General features: G+C 40.6%; 1 protein-coding gene across 3 annotated transcripts; it reads right to left on the reverse strand.

Moving 5' to 3' along the window:
* Nucleotides 1–800: 800 nt before the first annotated feature.
* Nucleotides 801–16,734, reverse strand: dapk2b (death-associated protein kinase 2b). Of its 3 annotated transcripts, XM_042412983.1 has the most exons (12): nt 16,598–16,734; nt 15,918–16,117; nt 8,340–8,561; nt 7,335–7,473; nt 6,440–6,569; nt 6,263–6,311; nt 6,143–6,169; nt 5,885–6,037; nt 5,332–5,377; nt 2,386–2,475; nt 2,206–2,286; nt 801–1,923 (listed from the first exon to the last, which is right to left on the reverse strand). In XM_042412983.1, the coding sequence occupies exons 2-12, from the start codon at nt 15,992–15,994 to the stop codon at nt 1,846–1,848; spliced, it is 1,092 nt and encodes a 363-aa protein (XP_042268917.1). In that variant the 5' UTR covers nt 15,995–16,117; nt 16,598–16,734; the 3' UTR covers nt 801–1,845. The 3 variants fall into 3 exon arrangements, with proteins under 3 accessions (XP_042268917.1, XP_042268916.1, XP_042268915.1); XM_042412982.1 differs by lacking the exons at nt 801–1,923; nt 2,206–2,286; nt 2,386–2,475 and adding an exon at nt 3,638–4,595 and having other exon boundaries at nt 15,918–16,085; XM_042412981.1 differs by lacking the exons at nt 801–1,923; nt 2,206–2,286; nt 2,386–2,475 and adding an exon at nt 3,638–4,595.
* Between the last annotated feature and the right edge of the window lie 108 nt (nt 16,735–16,842).

Here is a 16,842-nt window from a genome sequence, read left to right on the forward strand (position 1 = left end):
TGTATTACATGATATGTATCTTGCTGTCTGTGTGTACATTTTTACTCAAAATGTAGAGAGTTAATGCCAAAATTAAATTTTATTTTAATTTAGATCAGCTTTTCCTGATCCCACCAACGATTTTTTTTACATTGTTTCTTGTTTAGACGAAAACATTTACATTTAGACCACATTTTAATATGCAATTGTGTGTCTAAAATGGTTTGTGTTCTTAAACTGAACGTTAAGTAATTACATAATACTGAAGCACAAACAGGCTTACGGATTACAGACTGACCCACTTGTTGATTATGACTGCTTTCTTGCCATCATTGTGGAGCTGGCCTAGATTGCATCACTGCCAAAAATGTATTCAGTTCAGGTCAAATTATCCCTCCAATCTCTTTCAGCCTAACTGCGCCTAAACAACATCACTGTTGTGAGACTAAATAATTGACCAATGGCCGGATGAAAAATCAATCTTAAATGTGAGTCGGCAACAAGGGAAGTTAACTATAACAATTAGTGCATATTGATGTTCAGAGAATAAATAATGTATTTATTGTCAAGGGACACTGGTATGTCTGTCCTTTTCACATTCTCATTTGGTTTTAAGGTGGAAAACCGGTTTAGGACATCACATTGTAAAAATGATGTGTCATGTCTCCAGTGGATTTTCACTCTCCAAACTCCTAGAAAAACATATCGTCATAATCATGGATTGTCATGGGGCTCAAAGTTAAAAAAAACAAAACTATATTTTTTATTTGAGTGCCCAAAAAGCACATGTAACAGGTTTAATGGCAATTACTAATATCATGATGGCATGTTCTGATTTTTACATTGTCATGGAGTCTCTCATTTTTGACCAACCCTATTAAAACTAAAAAAAAAAAACAATCATAGTCATTAATTTATTAAACATTTCAATTTACAATACATACAAGTGAACAGAAAATTATGTATTTGTTTTTAAAACAGCGGATGTAAGATACAAGTGAAACTGAGATAAAACATTTGACTGACATATATATTTACACCATAAATACATCAAAATATATCAAGAACAAACAACTGCATTAAGAAATACAACGGTGAAATGTCTTTCACATATGTATAGATAGTTATTTATATACTGCCATTATGTATGCTCAGGACGAAATGTAATGATTGTCTCATTAGACATGAGTAATTTACAGTAATTAAAAATATGCTGAGTTACAGTACACAGATGGCTTTGTATAGCATACAGGCTTCAGGTAATTATTCTTGATGTGGCAAATGAAGAGTAAACTGTGTTGTATGACATTACTGTACGTTAAGCAGAACAATGTGTAAACATTTGGTTATGAAAATCTGCTACTGTCTCGCCACCCTGCCGTGCTAACACCCTTTATCTGACAATACTTTGGACAAAACACCTCTTGTAAATCCCCACACGCAGCCTGCACAATAAAAAGAACAGAGTCTAACTCTCTGTCAACACTTGGCTGTCTAACAACAGCTGAAGCATTTTTAAGACTGCAGTTATTAGAGGAAGCTGCCTCCATTCTTGTGCATGTGCTAACATCGGCTTCTCAGTTCCTGTCAACAATAATCCAGTTATATCTTCTTATGCCAGAAAACAGTAGCTCTAATTCAGAAATGGCTATCTAACACACAGCAGATGATCTGCTGGTTTTGTCGGTCACCAAGACAAACAAAGTTGCTTTGACCACTGAAAACGCTGCATCTTCAGCAGTCATTCAAATACTGAGGCTGATTCTTTATGACAAGTGACAGCTGCAATGTGTGTGTCAAAGAGTGCAGAGTCACTGTTGCAACAGGAACATCGTCGACTGACACACTTGACACTGGTTTTTGCTCTCAGGAAGTGCTGCTTCTCTTTCTGGTCCTTGGTCTTCTCTTGAGGATTTCTTCTTCTTGGTCACTTTCACAATCCCTCTGAAAATGAACAAATGATTGAGTTAAAGAAACAGCTGTGCCATTGTTGGTTTGGTGAAAGGTGATGACAATTCTATCACAGTTGGAGAAGACCCACAAAAATGAAGATTTTTAAAAATTTCATTTAAATAAGCAGAATGTCTACAGTAGCCGTTTTAAACATGTTATGTGATGAGTTCAATGCAAGTCAGCTCAGATAGTAGCTACTGAATTACTAATCTAAGCAAATACAGTTGCTCTGAAGTCCAAACTGAACCAGTTTAATGTTTGATTTACACCTACCCCATCCTGCTCAGGCAGCTTCTGGCCCTTCTTCATGATCCGCGTTAAATGATTGCACAGAGCCACAATTCTGAATGACAACTATAGAAAACAGACAAAATAACAGACACAATCAAATCAAGAGTAACATTTTTGGATTGCTGTAAGAAAAACGATCTAATTGTTCTTCAAATACTTTACCTTCCATCTGCGTCTGGCGTACTGTCTTTTGAAGTTCTCCAAGTTGACCACTGACAACCTCTTCACCATGGCCTGTCTGGGATTAGAAGGCTGTAGAGACATAAGGGGGATGAAATGGCAGAGGAACTATCTTAACTATCTCATATTAAAGTAAAATAACAGATTGCTAAGATATTTGTCTGATTTTGACAGTGGAAACTGAAATACAACAGGAAATAAACTGATCATTTTCAAAAATGTGGACATTGGATACATAATAAATGATAAGCATTTATTTCAGTGTTTTTGACAACAGTGAGAAATGTCAGTGTGCACATCAAAACTGAAGCCAAAAAGTGTGAGGCGTGTACATTTGTAGAGATGCTAAAATGACACAGATAAGGGTGTGACAAGTCTTTAAACACATAAGATCTGGATAGATGTTAATTTTCTTGTTTTTACAAGAACATCTCCAAGAAAGAAATAAAAAAAAGGCATCTAAAATAAATAAATAGTCAATCTTCAGTAAAAGTGCACATTTGAATTAATAAAAAAAATATTCTGACAAAAATAATTTGTGTCTACACATGTAACTTTACAAATGGATAACCAATTTACATCAATATACAGGCTAAAAATTAAAATGGAATGAAAAAATAAATCAATCAAAAATGTGAACTTCTGATACATTCCATTGAAAAGAATTGCTGTCTTATAGTCATGACACAGAAAAAACGGACGCATTCAACATTTATCTTCATTGTCAAAAGACCAGTGGCATCTATAAATTAATCTTGTTTCATTGTTTGCTTAATATCACCTCAAGGTAACTATGTGCCATCATTTTTGCCACTTAAAGAAATAGGTGACATTTTGGGGAAATACACTTCCTTGCTGAAAATTAGTGAATAAGGTTGATAATATTGTCATGTCTGTATGGTAAATATGAAGCTGGAGCCAGAGAATGGTTAGCTTAGCTTAGTTTAGCTTAACATAAAGACCGGAAACAAGGGGAAACAGCTGGCCTGGCTATGTTCAAACAAAATATGCCTAGCAGTACTAGCAATACCTCTAAAGCTCAATAAATGACACTTTAGATCTCTTTAATCCGTACAAAAACTGAAGTTGTGGTTTTATGGGAGGTTATGTGCCCAAAAATAGTCCAGCACATAACAAAAGAGATACAACATAGAAGGATTTAAAAAAAAAAAAACTTTGGACAGAGCCAGGCTAGTTGTTTCCCCTTGCTTCCAGTCTTTGAGCTAAGCTAAGCTAACCACCTCCTGGCTGTAGCTTCATATTTACTATTAAGACATGACAGTGTATCGATTTTCTTACTGAACTCTCAGCAAGGATGCAAATAAGTGTTTTTTCCCAAAATGCGAAGTGTCGAAGAATTCCTTTAACCAACTCTATCGTACTACAGAGCATATTCAAGGAAAAAATCTTAGGACTAAGCAAAATGTCAAGACTACGCAGCTATACATTCAAAAGTTTGTGTTGCTGAAAAAACATCAGTGTGTTGAATTCAAAGAGTCTCATTTCCATAAACATGTTAAGATTCATCAAAGCTCAATAAAAGTGTGTCTTCACTCAGGTTAGCCAGACTCTGTGAGTGGCTGTTTAGCCTCGGGGCACAGTTCCCCTCCACAGGACTGATGCAGCAGCTCCTTCAGCGCCTGCTTCATGTCCGTATTCAGACTGCTGCTGTGAATGCTGCCGTTGGCTCCTTCTGGATGCAGAGAGCTCATCACTTCCTGCAGCCACTGCAGCTCACAGTTTAGCTCCTGCCTCAGAGTGTCCAGCTGGCTCTGTCTCTGCTGGTATTTCCCGCTGATGCTCTCCAGACTGGCGTCTACGGCCTTCATGTCCTCCTGCAGCAGCCTCCTGTTGGCCTCCACTTTACGAAACTCATAGCAGACCTGGGAGAGCTGCTTCCTCGCAGTCTCACTCTCCTCCTTGTACCAGGCTTCCTTGTCGTTGTAGATGGCGAGCAGTGCCTCTATGTCACCTTGCAGGGTGTGGCGGGCCCCTGCCACCTCTGACAGCCCCGTCTGCATCAGGTTGATGTCCTCCACCATATGGACGAAACGCTCAAAGTTGGCATATGTGTTGTTCTGGGGCATGCTGGAGTGGGACTGGATGGTGTACTCCTTTAGACGCTTCGTCTTCAGCTGCTCCACTTTCTTCTCGGCCTCAGGGGCAGCGCTGTCCTCCATGTGGCCACAGGACTTCAGACAGAAGGGTGGAGGAACACTGAGTGAGAGGCTGTCTCATTGTTGCATCTTGAAAACACACGTAGCGGTGAATGTCCCAGCAGATGAAGGATTAGTGTGTGACCCTATAGCGAAAGCCATGGCAGGTATGAGCGCCAACAGACAACAGACATTCCTGTTGAGTGTGTTATGTTTCCTGCCTTCATGCTTGTATCCAAACAGGATGATGACTCCACAGCAAAAACACCATTCACATGCATTTCAGCAGCCAGTGTTGGAGTAGACTTCTTCTATGTTACAGGGTGTTAAATGTCCATGCCATTAAAAACACAATTAGTGAGATCTTGCTTCAGTTCGCTGACATTTCTCGAAAAAAGAGCTATTGAACTTTCAGACGGTAAAAGACAGCTCAGATGTGTGGAGCTTGTTGATAGGTGAAGGGTGAAATAAATATTCCCAGAGTGGGGGTTGTGGTGCAGTGATGGATACGATATACTGTTTCTGTGGTGCAATAGAAGGAACATATAGGCAGATAACGGGTGTGTACTCTGGGATTTTGAGCCTATATTCAAATTTCTTCACACATTTAAAGATGGATTTGTCTCTCCTAGGAGAAATGACCCTGTTACCCTAATGTGACCTTTGACACTAACTACAGTTACATATTGTTAAACATTTTTGGGTGGAGTTCTGACAGCAGTTACAGAGAATACAGAAACATGCTATAATATAGAATAAACCAAGTGCATACCTTTATCCAAGGATGGCTGAGGGCGTCCTGTATAGTCATCCGTTTTCTAAAGTGATGAGAGAAAGGAGAAGAAACCGCAGCTGAGTAAATACACCCAGGGCAGGGTGAGCGATCATGCTTTAGGATATGAAACTCTCAGGAATACTTTCAGGTCACCACAACTTTCGCAAGAATATTTAGTTTCCTGGGGGTGCATTTAAATGGAAACATGTGTTAAGCAACAACAAGATCACATTTACACAGACAGATAAGTATATACAAATGCTTTGCTTCCGGTAATTAGTTTAAAGTATAAATAATGTTTATTTAGCTTATTTCATTTAGTGAATCACATGGTGTCAGTGAATTTGAGCAAAAAGAAATGTGCCCAAATCCTTTGCTCTAGATTTCTGTGGACTGGCTGCCCTTTCATTCTCATTTGGATCAGGACCGCATATTTAATGTGCTTAGGATTTATTGCTGTGAAACCTTACTGGGCTTTGTGTTGGAATTGTCAGACATGACCTTTGACCTTCAGCTGTTCTGCTGTTTGTCAGAGACCCGTTACTTTTACCTCGTGTCCTTCTCCAGGAGCTGCTTGATGAAGCTCTTGGCCAGCTCGCTTGTATTGCTGAAGAGGTCCTCGTCAAAATCGTAGTTCATCGCCGAGATGTTTCCCAGCGTCTCCTGCTTTGTGTCACCGAGGAAAGGTGACGCGCCGCTCAAGCTGAAACGGCAGCAAAAACATTCATACGCTGACTAAGACCTTCCTCGAAAATCCCTTTAGGTACATTAAGATCCCCCTTCATAGTCATGAATCATCCCAACTTACAGTATGTATGTGATGACTCCAATGCTCCTGTGAAAAAACAGCACAAGGTTAATCCAAAGTTATGTACTGCAGCCTGCTGTATGGAAGGGAGCAGAGTCAGAGGTAATTAAAGGCTCTTACCACATGTCTGCCTCCAATCCCAGTGGCTCATAGTTGACTATCTCTGGAGCTGAAAATAGACAGCACACACTCCTGCATCACAAACAGCGCCAGGCAAAACACCAAGCCTTCTTCTTAAAATGTCCTACAGTGCAAACACTTTTCTCACTACTGAAAACTTGTTCGAAAAGCACTTACCAACAAATTCAGGGGTTCCAAAAATGTTTTTAAAATCTGCCCCAGCTTCTATTTTGTGTGCCAGTCCAAAGTCTATGAGTTTGATGCGGGGTAGAGGAACATTCCTGTCCAGTAGCATTATATTTTCAGGCTGAAGTACAAAAAGAACAACACAGGGAGGCACATTTGTCAGCAGATTTCAGCTAATACCAAGATTGGGAAATACATAAACAACACTGAATAATAGATGTTACCTGGTGAAAGGCGCCTTTTGCGTAAGCGTTGAAGAAAAACATTGCAACAATTGTTATGGTGTAATATGAAAGCAATTAAGCATATTTTTGGGGGGATTTACAAACCCTCTAGAGTTACTCTGGATTCCTATAAATCAATGTAAAGGTCAACAGCTGTAATATCTATGCTAACTGGACAACAGTTTCAACATTTTCCTTGACTGACTATTAACCTTCTGATTTCGCAGTAAATGTTAAGCACTAATTAGTGCACAAATCTGTCATCGTGCACTGAAGGTCAAAGCCTCGGGAAGGTCTGAATCAAGCCCTTCACTGTGCATTCTTTTTCCTTAATTGCCAAATGAAAAGCGTAGAGAGTGAGGAGCCGCAGCTGTAGAAAAAAACAGGGCTGTGACTTTCAGCGAGCAGCGTGGGCGACACTGCGCTCTGAAAGTGATGAGATAACCTTGAGGTGTCTGTATCTGAGAGTTTGGACCTCAGCCACAGAAAACAGGAAGGATGAGTGATTCAGAATAGCAAAACTCTACCGGCATGTACATTAGACACCTGCTATATATATTTCACAGTTTCACATGCTCAACCTTGCATGTACGTACAGTACGATATGAGCAAAATACAGTTTTACATGTGATGCACAAATGTCACTTATGGATCTTTTGTACCTTTAGATCAAAATGTGAGATCCTCTTGGCGTGGAGGTACTGGACTCCATCGAGGATCTGTTTGATAAACTGAGTGGCCTCCTCTTCACTGAGAGACTCCTTCTGAGCCAAGAAATCGAACAGCTCTCCTCCAGAAACCCTGTAACATACACACAGACACTTAAGGACTCATCCTGTGGGCTCAGATAATCTGGAGCGAGGGCTCTCTTGAAGGTTATCTAAAGTGTGTTCTCAGGATTTGGATGTGCTGGTTCAGGATGCCTTAAATACATTTGTTTGTGGCAACAATTCAGGTCTGTTTTGTGTCATTTTGCCCTACTTATGAAGCAATCTAGCTCTCTTTCTTTTCATACTAAAATTTCTGAAAAGCTGCAATTGGTTTAAAGTGTCCTTTGATCAGTTGGCAGCCCATAAGCACAATGTTCTTTTACATTCATACAAAGAAAACATAACTGACTGAATGAATCATGATCCTGCAGCTGAACAGAAAAATGTCAGTCAATTCATCCCAGTTTTAATTGGACTGATATTTCAATTAGTCCTAATTGGTGCCTCCATGTTCCCAGGCAATTGCTGGACACAGATGAGGTCATCTGAGGCCTCTTTTCAACACAAGCGTTATCGACTCTGTGAGAGACACTCGGTTCTTTCTGGCACACATGATCTTGGCAGAGGTTTTCAGCAAACACAGGTTCAACAAACAATCTGTGTACACAGATACAAACTCACAGTGAACTGTTACTATGCACAGACAAAACTTAACCATTGTTGGTCTGAAACATTCAAAAAGTTCCACTGATGTTTTATATTAAAACAAGATGCTGTGCGTTATGTTAAGTATCCTTTGACTTCTTTTGCAGGAGAAATGCAAAAAACGAATGATTGTGTGGAGATGTTTGGATGTTTTAAGGTTAAACACCGGTGTAAACTGGCAAGCATGAGGGGATTCTGTTCTTTTAAATGTAAGGATATGGTGATGTGTTGTTGGATGATGCAGTGACTCACAATTCGAGGATAAGCACCACATCCGTGCGGTTCTCATACACGTCGTGCAGCGCTACAATGTTGGGATGCTGGAGCTGCTGCAGGATGTCCACTTCCCTCTCGATCTCCTCTCTTCTTACACCACGTCTGCTGACTCGACTCTGGCGCTTCTTGATGAACTTGGCTGCATATTCAACACCTGTGCTCTTCTCTATGCAGCGCTTGACAATTGCAAACTGCCCACTACAGACACAAAACAGAAAAAAAAGACTGGCATCACTTAATGCTATTATTGCTGTTGAAAAATATTGTTTGTGTTAAATTTTGTTTCTTTAGGTATCTTTTTTTTAAATGAACTTCTCATCAACTAACAACAGGATATAGCTATAACGTATGGGAGGAAGTTGAGTGTCAAAAATTACTGAAATATTGCGGTATAACCCATCACTTCCTGTTTCCCAGACAGACAAGAGAACAATCAGATAGGCCGGCAGTGTGGACAGAGTTGCTGTCCTCCCCCTCCAGCAACCTTCCTGCCAAATTTCTAGCCATCCTCATGAGATCAGTCCATTGAAACAATCCCAAAAACGCTGAATATTTCACAACAGAGGTGTGGCTTACAGTTCATCTCTCAGTGGATCATTGTTTCAGTTTTTACTGAGTTCTTGTTATGCATGTTACAGCCTGTGGATATGTATTTATGACATGGGTTAATGACTTCAAATGACTTTAAGAACGCTGGCACGGCTCCATCAATAAACTCGGTGTAACATTTTCCTTTGTTGTCACTCTCCCCTAACATAACTACAGAGTCATTTCACTCATAACTGACCCACTGACAGACTGAATGAGAAGTGTGAAAACATTTTCCAGCGCTGTCGCCCAGTTAAATATATGTTGTGAGTCTCCATGGCTTTATTATCAGAGCAGCACTTGTAATCTCAGACCTGACAAAGCCTGCTGCCACTCCTGCTACTTTACACGTTTCCTGCTGCTGTGGGCTGACCTGCCCACTCTATACATTCAGACTGTGAAAACAACCCTCTCAGTCACTGACCCTTCAGTGTCATCCCACAGGAAGAGATGAGGGTGAGGGTGGTGGCAGAGCTGCAAGAGAGTTTCTGAGTGGGGAAGATGAACGTTATCTTTGACAAGAGGAATACTCAGTAAAGTATGCATACAGACTACAATGTTTGGCTGAAATATATTAAAGCTAATTATGATTATTTGTTTATTCCACAGTGTAGCTTGGACATGTATTTTTAGACAATGTGAAAGACCTCACAAAGAAGGGAAACAGATAATAACTGGCTGGCCTTTTGTATGTTTTGGACATAACTGTCCACACAGAGATTCCAGGGTGGCTGAGAGAGGTTGTCCAGTCTGTGTCCACTATTATCATGGTGTCTAGTGGGCTAAGAATAGCTCTGCTCGCAGGCTCATTCGCCACCTGCCACCTCTCTGCTGCTGTTGCTGCTTGTGCTGCTGGGGAGAAGAAGAGGGCCTGCTGAGTTGGAGGAAGAGTAGAAAGGAGGAACGCTGAGAGGAGCTGCTGATAACGGCTGCCTCAAACAAACACAGTTTGTTCAACAGTCCAGAAACATACAAATACCCACTGAGCTCCTGCCAAGCTCATTTCATACGGCAGGTTACACTTGTACTTTCAAAGTGTGCTGACACACTCATAGCTCCAGCTCATCACAAAACAAACAGCGGATTATATGCGAATGTTTATACCGCCATAATCATCTTTGTAGTTTTAGGTAACCCTTCTGACTCAATAACCTTTCCCTTACCGCCTCAGTGTGGGACGATTGAGCCAGTTTGCTCTTTATGAGGCACACCCTGTGCTGTGCTTACTCAGTTCTACAATCACATCTGGGAGCAGCTCCACTGAGGCGTTTAACTAAGCCTTCCAATAGATTTGCCTTGCTCAAGTACACAAAAACATCAGTTTCTGAGGTTTACTGTTACTATGTAAGCCCAGATTTTCTACTAAGGGGGCAGAATAGTTGGTACATCTTACAATATAAGCAAGCAACACTGCAAATTATGGCCTTAAAGCATTTAAATCAACATTTGTAGGCAGTCGAAGACACAATCTGAAAAAAAGAAACAAGATTATACGCTTCACAAAAGTACAGTAGTATTAATTGCACTGCTTTAGGTTGCACAGGTGTTCCTGGTGTTGTGCCACCCTTTGTGTCTACTAATGAAGAATGTTCTTGAACAATTTTTACGCTTCCAGGTTCTAGAGAAGTATCCATTTCACCTGCTTAAAATCACAGAGCCCCAGGTGGTTATTATTGAGACAATTTACTTCTTATCACAGCAACAAAAACACTGTCAAGGTCAGATTACGTTGAGAATATGTCTCAACAGAGGATGCGGGACAGACTCTTTGAACAATGGTCTTCAAAGAGTCACACACACACATGCTGCATGGGGCTGAAGCAGAGCAGCATGGAATCTGAAATGCTCCCTCTATCTGTTCTATTCACAGGACGTTTCCACCCCTGAGACACATCTGAAAGGTTGACCCTGTTAGAGATGACTACGATAATGTGTGAACTGAGGAGGAGGGTAAGTCACTCAATGAATTCCACTTGCAAAAACAGGCAAGTACCCCGAGGGGAGGAATCGTCACATGGCAGCAGCAACAGTGTCCTTGATTCGCCTGTTAAGCAAGACTGAACGGAATAACCCCTCGTGTTGATGGTTGTAGCCCAAACCCGAGACAGTGCACAACACAAATGTCATTGCAGGGGCTTTACTTTAGCGTTGCTGTGGAGTGTAAAGTAACAGCGGAGAGAGCAGTGATGCTGGGAGTGGTATTCCACAACGGGCCAGGCGTGCCGGCTGCATTAGCTCTAAGCTGGCCACTGGGGCTGAAAGTACCATCTCTCCACAGAGTTTCCACTCCCAACAGCTGAAGGTCATTATCCATAGCCAAGGTTGGAGGAATGCTCGGACAAGTGGCGCCGGCCCAATATTTAAACACATTTCTCAACTGAACAACCTCTGGGGCAGCGTGACAAAGACGGCCAGATTCATAATTGACCAAGCCCTGTCCCTAACCACCCCAACCATCTGTGAAGTGAAAGTGGAGGAAGAAAGGAAAAGCTGATCACATTCATCATTGCAGAAAAATATCATTTTTGTCATGTCAGAGGATGAAAAGCTGTATTATCTAGAGTAACAAATGCTTAATAACCCAAATACACAATTTGACAACCGCTTTATCTGCTATTAGTATGAAATATCTCAACATTTGCATCATGAAGTGTTCAGGACACTGTAGATTCTCACTGGTTTTGAAGTGGTCCAGTCTCAACAAAGCATCTATGGAGAGGCAGGGCTGTATGAGTGTGCTGACAGTAACGGGTTGACCTCTGTCAAACGGGAACTCTGGGAATGTCCAAGACAAGAGGCCAACACGGAGTTCCCTGTATCGGGCTGCACTGTATAAACACATTTTTCACTTATTCGACAGCAGGAATGTCTGACTACACACACTCTTATCCTCTGCTCCTTGTACACGCACGCCTACTGTGGCTGCTATAGATACATCATGTAAATCCCTTTGGAGAAATTCTAGCACTTTACTGGGACGATCAGCAGCACCTGTCCACCTCGCGACTGTCAGTTCTTTTCACTTCAACACATCCAGTGTGTGAACACGGTGGCCTTAAATGTACATTGCTGCACTCCCTGCGTCCTCTACAAAGACGACAAACTTCTGCAAACTGAAAACTCGTAATTAATTTCCTTCTGTGTGAATGTACTGACTATTTCTACAAATTACACATATTGCAGTAACTGGGAAACACTTTGCATAACATGTGGTGTGACCTTTTCCGTGTTCCTGTGTTCAGTTGGAACTAGAGATTTGAGTAATTTAATAACAGGAGTCTAAAGCCATGTGAGCAGCTCTGCCAGGCTGTACTTTGGTACAGTGATGCTTTCAGCTCAAATTTAGCTAACTTTAGCATGCTGACATGGTGATGTTTAGCAGGTGTTTACCATGTTCACATCCTTAGTTTAGCATGTTAACTTGATACTTAACACAAAGTACAGCTAAAGGTGATGGGAAAACCACTGGTTTTAAGTAAGATTCTGTCCTGATGGTGCTAGATGAAAAGTTGGATCACCAGAATGAATGGGTACATGAATGCCTGTACAGTTGTTAACAACTGTAACAGTTGTTAAGATATCATTTATTGTCCCCGAAGGGAAATTTGTCTTGGGCTCAAGACTCGAGGAACAAAATGGTGGACCGACATCACCAGCCACACCACTGGCATGGCAAAAACAAAAAACACCACAAAGGTGAAGGACTCATACCCACTATGATGCAAGTGCATGCTACCATAGGCAGAGTTTAAAATTTGGAGGAAGTTGACAAGCCTTTATTTTTGTTCAGGCACGCAAAAACAATGGCACTTCCTATCCAACGGAGCATCCTGTTAATTCTTGTCGTTGCTTGATGATAACTAACAAAGATGACGTTGTTTCATTCATTACAGGCACACGCAGTGTCTGATGGTCACCACGGTATTGGCATCTAGTAAAGAAAGCAGTAAATGTATAAAAGCTTCTTGGGGAAGGAATCTGTTGTTGACAGGTAGAGTCCTTTTTCCCAGTCTTGCCTTGACGCAGACACTTGTGTAACAGCCAAGAGAGAGTTCTTATGATACATCTATGGTAACAGCTCACCAGTCTCAACAGTCTCGTGTGAAGGCTAGTGGCAGCTGTGGGCTGACACTGTGACACTTCCTACTGTATGTCATCATCAGTAGTCATCAATCAGACGGGAAGACAGGTCAGTAAATGCCTCACATTTCAAGTAAAGGGTTGTTTTACAGATAGGTTTACTAAAAAGTCTCCGTCAGTATGGAAAGAAACATTGAGTACAACTGCGTGGGGCCCTATGACATTAAAATCTGTCAACAAGGGGGACGTTATGATGAACTGACTTTCATATGAATGGCTCAACAGTTCCACAGAGGAGAGAACATCTTAAATACTTAAATACAAATCAGTTTTTGGCCCCCTTCATCAAATTTTCCCCACCCTCTTGTGAGGACAATTGAGTAACTTTCCTTTGTGGCGTATGGAGAGGTCTGAACCCAAGAGGCTGTCACAAACTGTGGGTGGAGTGGGCTGAACCCTCCAAAACTCACTACCAACCCATCACAGCAAGACAAAATAACTGCAAGGAAAACATTTAGCTGCCAGATTGGTGATAAAATTCTCAGATACGTTTTCAGTTTCAGACATCTGTGCCTTTTTAACCACAAGTTTCTATATCTCTTGACAGTAATGCTGGGCTCTTTTCAAGTAACACCCTTTCAGCATCACCACAACACAATGATATTGTCAGTCTTTAGATGGTGCGTTTCCTTATCGTCAGACAGTCCTGTTACCAGAAGCACTTTACAATGAAGCAACTTTTAGAATGGGTTTAAAAAGAGTTCATAAACCATTTAGAAACTCTTTAGAAAGAGTTTTCTAAAACCTTTATCATGTTTTCATAATCTTTTTTATAAAGGTTATACATTTTCAACCATTGGCTTTACAACTGACTAAATGCCATCTCCTACTTTGTGCAATGTTTGTGCACTGGAGGCTTCAAGTTTCACACTTGTGTAAGTTCATACGGGACCATGATTAGCTTCCAAACTAGTTGTGATGTCACCAGTCATGCTTGTAGCTACAAGCCTTTAACTCAGATTTAAGGTGAGCATGGAGAAACTTTCCCCCTTTGAATGTGAAAACAGTCTTCTAATGTCAAACTCTGCACAGTGAAGCTCAAATGCAGTCAGGTGAGAGTAAGAATAACTAATTTTTTAGTGGAGGGAGCCTTTAATAAATATTTCACCAATGTTTAATAGTTATCAGTTAAAAGCTGTTGATTAAAACAACTTCTGGCTTGTCTTTTTAGCTTTTTACTTAACTGTGAAGACCCCTCTAATCATCTGCTGATACACCATTACTAAATGGTTCTTACAATAATCCATCAAGTGTGTGAATGTTAATAAGTTGTTAATAAATTATTGTTGGTTCAGATACTTTGACGCTCTTCAGAAAGCAAATCCAATGTACCCGGTAACATAAAAGTTGTTCTTATTAATACAGCGTTTCTGCTCAATTCTCAACTTCAAATTTATTGACTTTTAAGACCTTTTTAATACCTATACAAGGAAAAAATAATACCATTTCCACAGTAAAAAAAAAAGTTAAACTATAATACAGTATAAAATGCTGTTGTGTTTCATGAGTCAATTAGTGATGCACTGCTGTCTGATATGAAAATTCTTGGCCAATACAGAAACCGATTGTTTAGCCTAAAGGCGCATATATTTAAAAAATAATATAGACCTATATTGGCCAATACCAAGAGTTGGTTGTTTATGCCTGTGTTTGCCAACTTCTCTTTCATCTGCCTAAACATTTCAAGGGACACAATTTTAATTAGGCTCCATAACCTCAAAGTGATGTAGCTACCACTACTGCTGCATTTAGGCTTTATGGTTTACATTGTTTACACCGCCACAATTAAAAGTTTGACTCAAACAACAAATAGGAGTGCTTGTGAATTTGAAATTATTTCCAAAAGATGTTCAGCTAATTTGAAAAGATGATGACAATGTAGGCCTTGCCCTTGAAACTATACATGCCAAACCTAAGATGATACAACTGTTGTTCTTATTAAAGGTCTGACATTACATTAAACAGTATGATGACTATAACATAAGAGATGGCTACTGCCAAATACAAACATATCTGCTGAAACAGTGGGAGAGTGCAGACAGTCACATCCCTCTTTACATCGGCCTACTTGTGTTTTCCCCCTTGAAATCTTCACAGATGCACTTGAATATTTCATAAAGGAAAATATATGAGGAATACCGTAAGTACTGGACACAAAAGCATATATACGCAGCTGGAGAACCCATTTCAACAGCATAGGGTGTGTCAAAGAAGTTAAATGGCCAGCAAACATTGGGACATAGTGTATATTTTTGATTAGCAGTGAAAGGTGAGATGTCAGATGCTTTCCCTTCACACCCTATCTTTCTGTTAGCAAGTGGTGCACATGCCCAAGCTGTCCTTCTGTGCTGAATGGATTTGTAGCTTCCTCAGTCCATATTGCACTCTGCCAACTTCCTATAATTTATTTCCCCATGGGACACAGTTTCCTTTATGTCTGCTCTGTATGGGCTTGGTTAGTACTCCCGCTCACCAGCCAACACATGTATCCTCCACCCTGAATGAGAGTTGTAGTCTTGAATAGACAGTAAATGTGAGTCTATTCTCTCTACTGCATTTAACATATTGTACCCATACAGAACTTGTTTTCTTAGAGTGCGTTTACCTGAAACTTTATCTCTTGCTGTAAACCTCAGCCAACTTAAACACACCGACACTCCCAATTTCAAGCTTCAACAGGCCAGCTGTTTGCATACCCCCGCACACACACACACATGAGGACCACTCAGGCATACAGGGGCGAGCTGAATCACACTCAAAGTGAGGAGGATCATTTTCTGTACACTCCTTCTACTGCTTCATTAAACAGTTTAGAAAATTACTTACCTTCCTAGTTCCATTCCAATTTCATAGAAATCATCCACATTTTGTTGCTTGAATACCGCCATGCCGGGTGTCTTCATTGATGGTGATCTCCTTGATATGCACCACTAAAGCCAGTCCGTCCTCTTGTCTGTCTATCCGGCTATCTTTTTTTTCTCCGCAAGTCCAATCCTGCTGATGCAAAGAGGAGTTCCTGTAGATTTCTAACCAGAGTGATGAAAATGTTTACTACATGCCCCAGCTTGCCGTATGGCATTCCATCTCAGAGATGTATGTACTTTCACCGTGGTATTGAGAAAGTTTAAACACTTTAACTTGACCAGTTAAGGAAATAAAAAATAGCCCCTAATCTGTCTAAATGCTGATTGGGGCTTCATTACTTAATAAGTACAACTCATAAAACTGTGCCAAGCTGGTCAGTGTAACAGAGTTTAGTTACTGTGATTATAACAGGATTACAAATGAGAGGAAAAGAGCATTTGGGTAATTAGGGCAGGGTATATGTTGTGAAACATTTTGTCTGAATTAGTAATCCACTGTGCAATATAGCAGTAAACACATATCTACACACAAAAAAGTGAAGATAAAACAGTACAAACAGATACCACAAACTTCCTATCTGGTAAGTTTCATGTCACACTTAAAATGGCACAAACTGACTGCAGCTGTAACTTATTTCTCACCTTCAGTCAGATGCAGAGCTGAAGATACACTTGCATCTGTTCCCACGTCTTCTACTGTTGGTCTGGTCTCCTCATGGTCGCAGCTCAGTCAAAAAAACGTCTCCTTCAGCGTCTCTGTTGTTTTCTGTCACTTGTGGCAGCACCATCAGGCTTTTGTGTCTGCACAAGTCCCTCCCCCTGATGGCTCTATTATGAAACTGCACCATGAGAGAGGCAGGCTATCAATAAAAATGACTGACACATCT

Source organism: Thunnus maccoyii, chromosome 5 (genome assembly GCF_910596095.1).
Source record: "Thunnus maccoyii chromosome 5, fThuMac1.1, whole genome shotgun sequence".
NCBI classification, from domain to species: Eukaryota; Metazoa; Chordata; class Actinopteri; order Scombriformes; family Scombridae; genus Thunnus; species Thunnus maccoyii.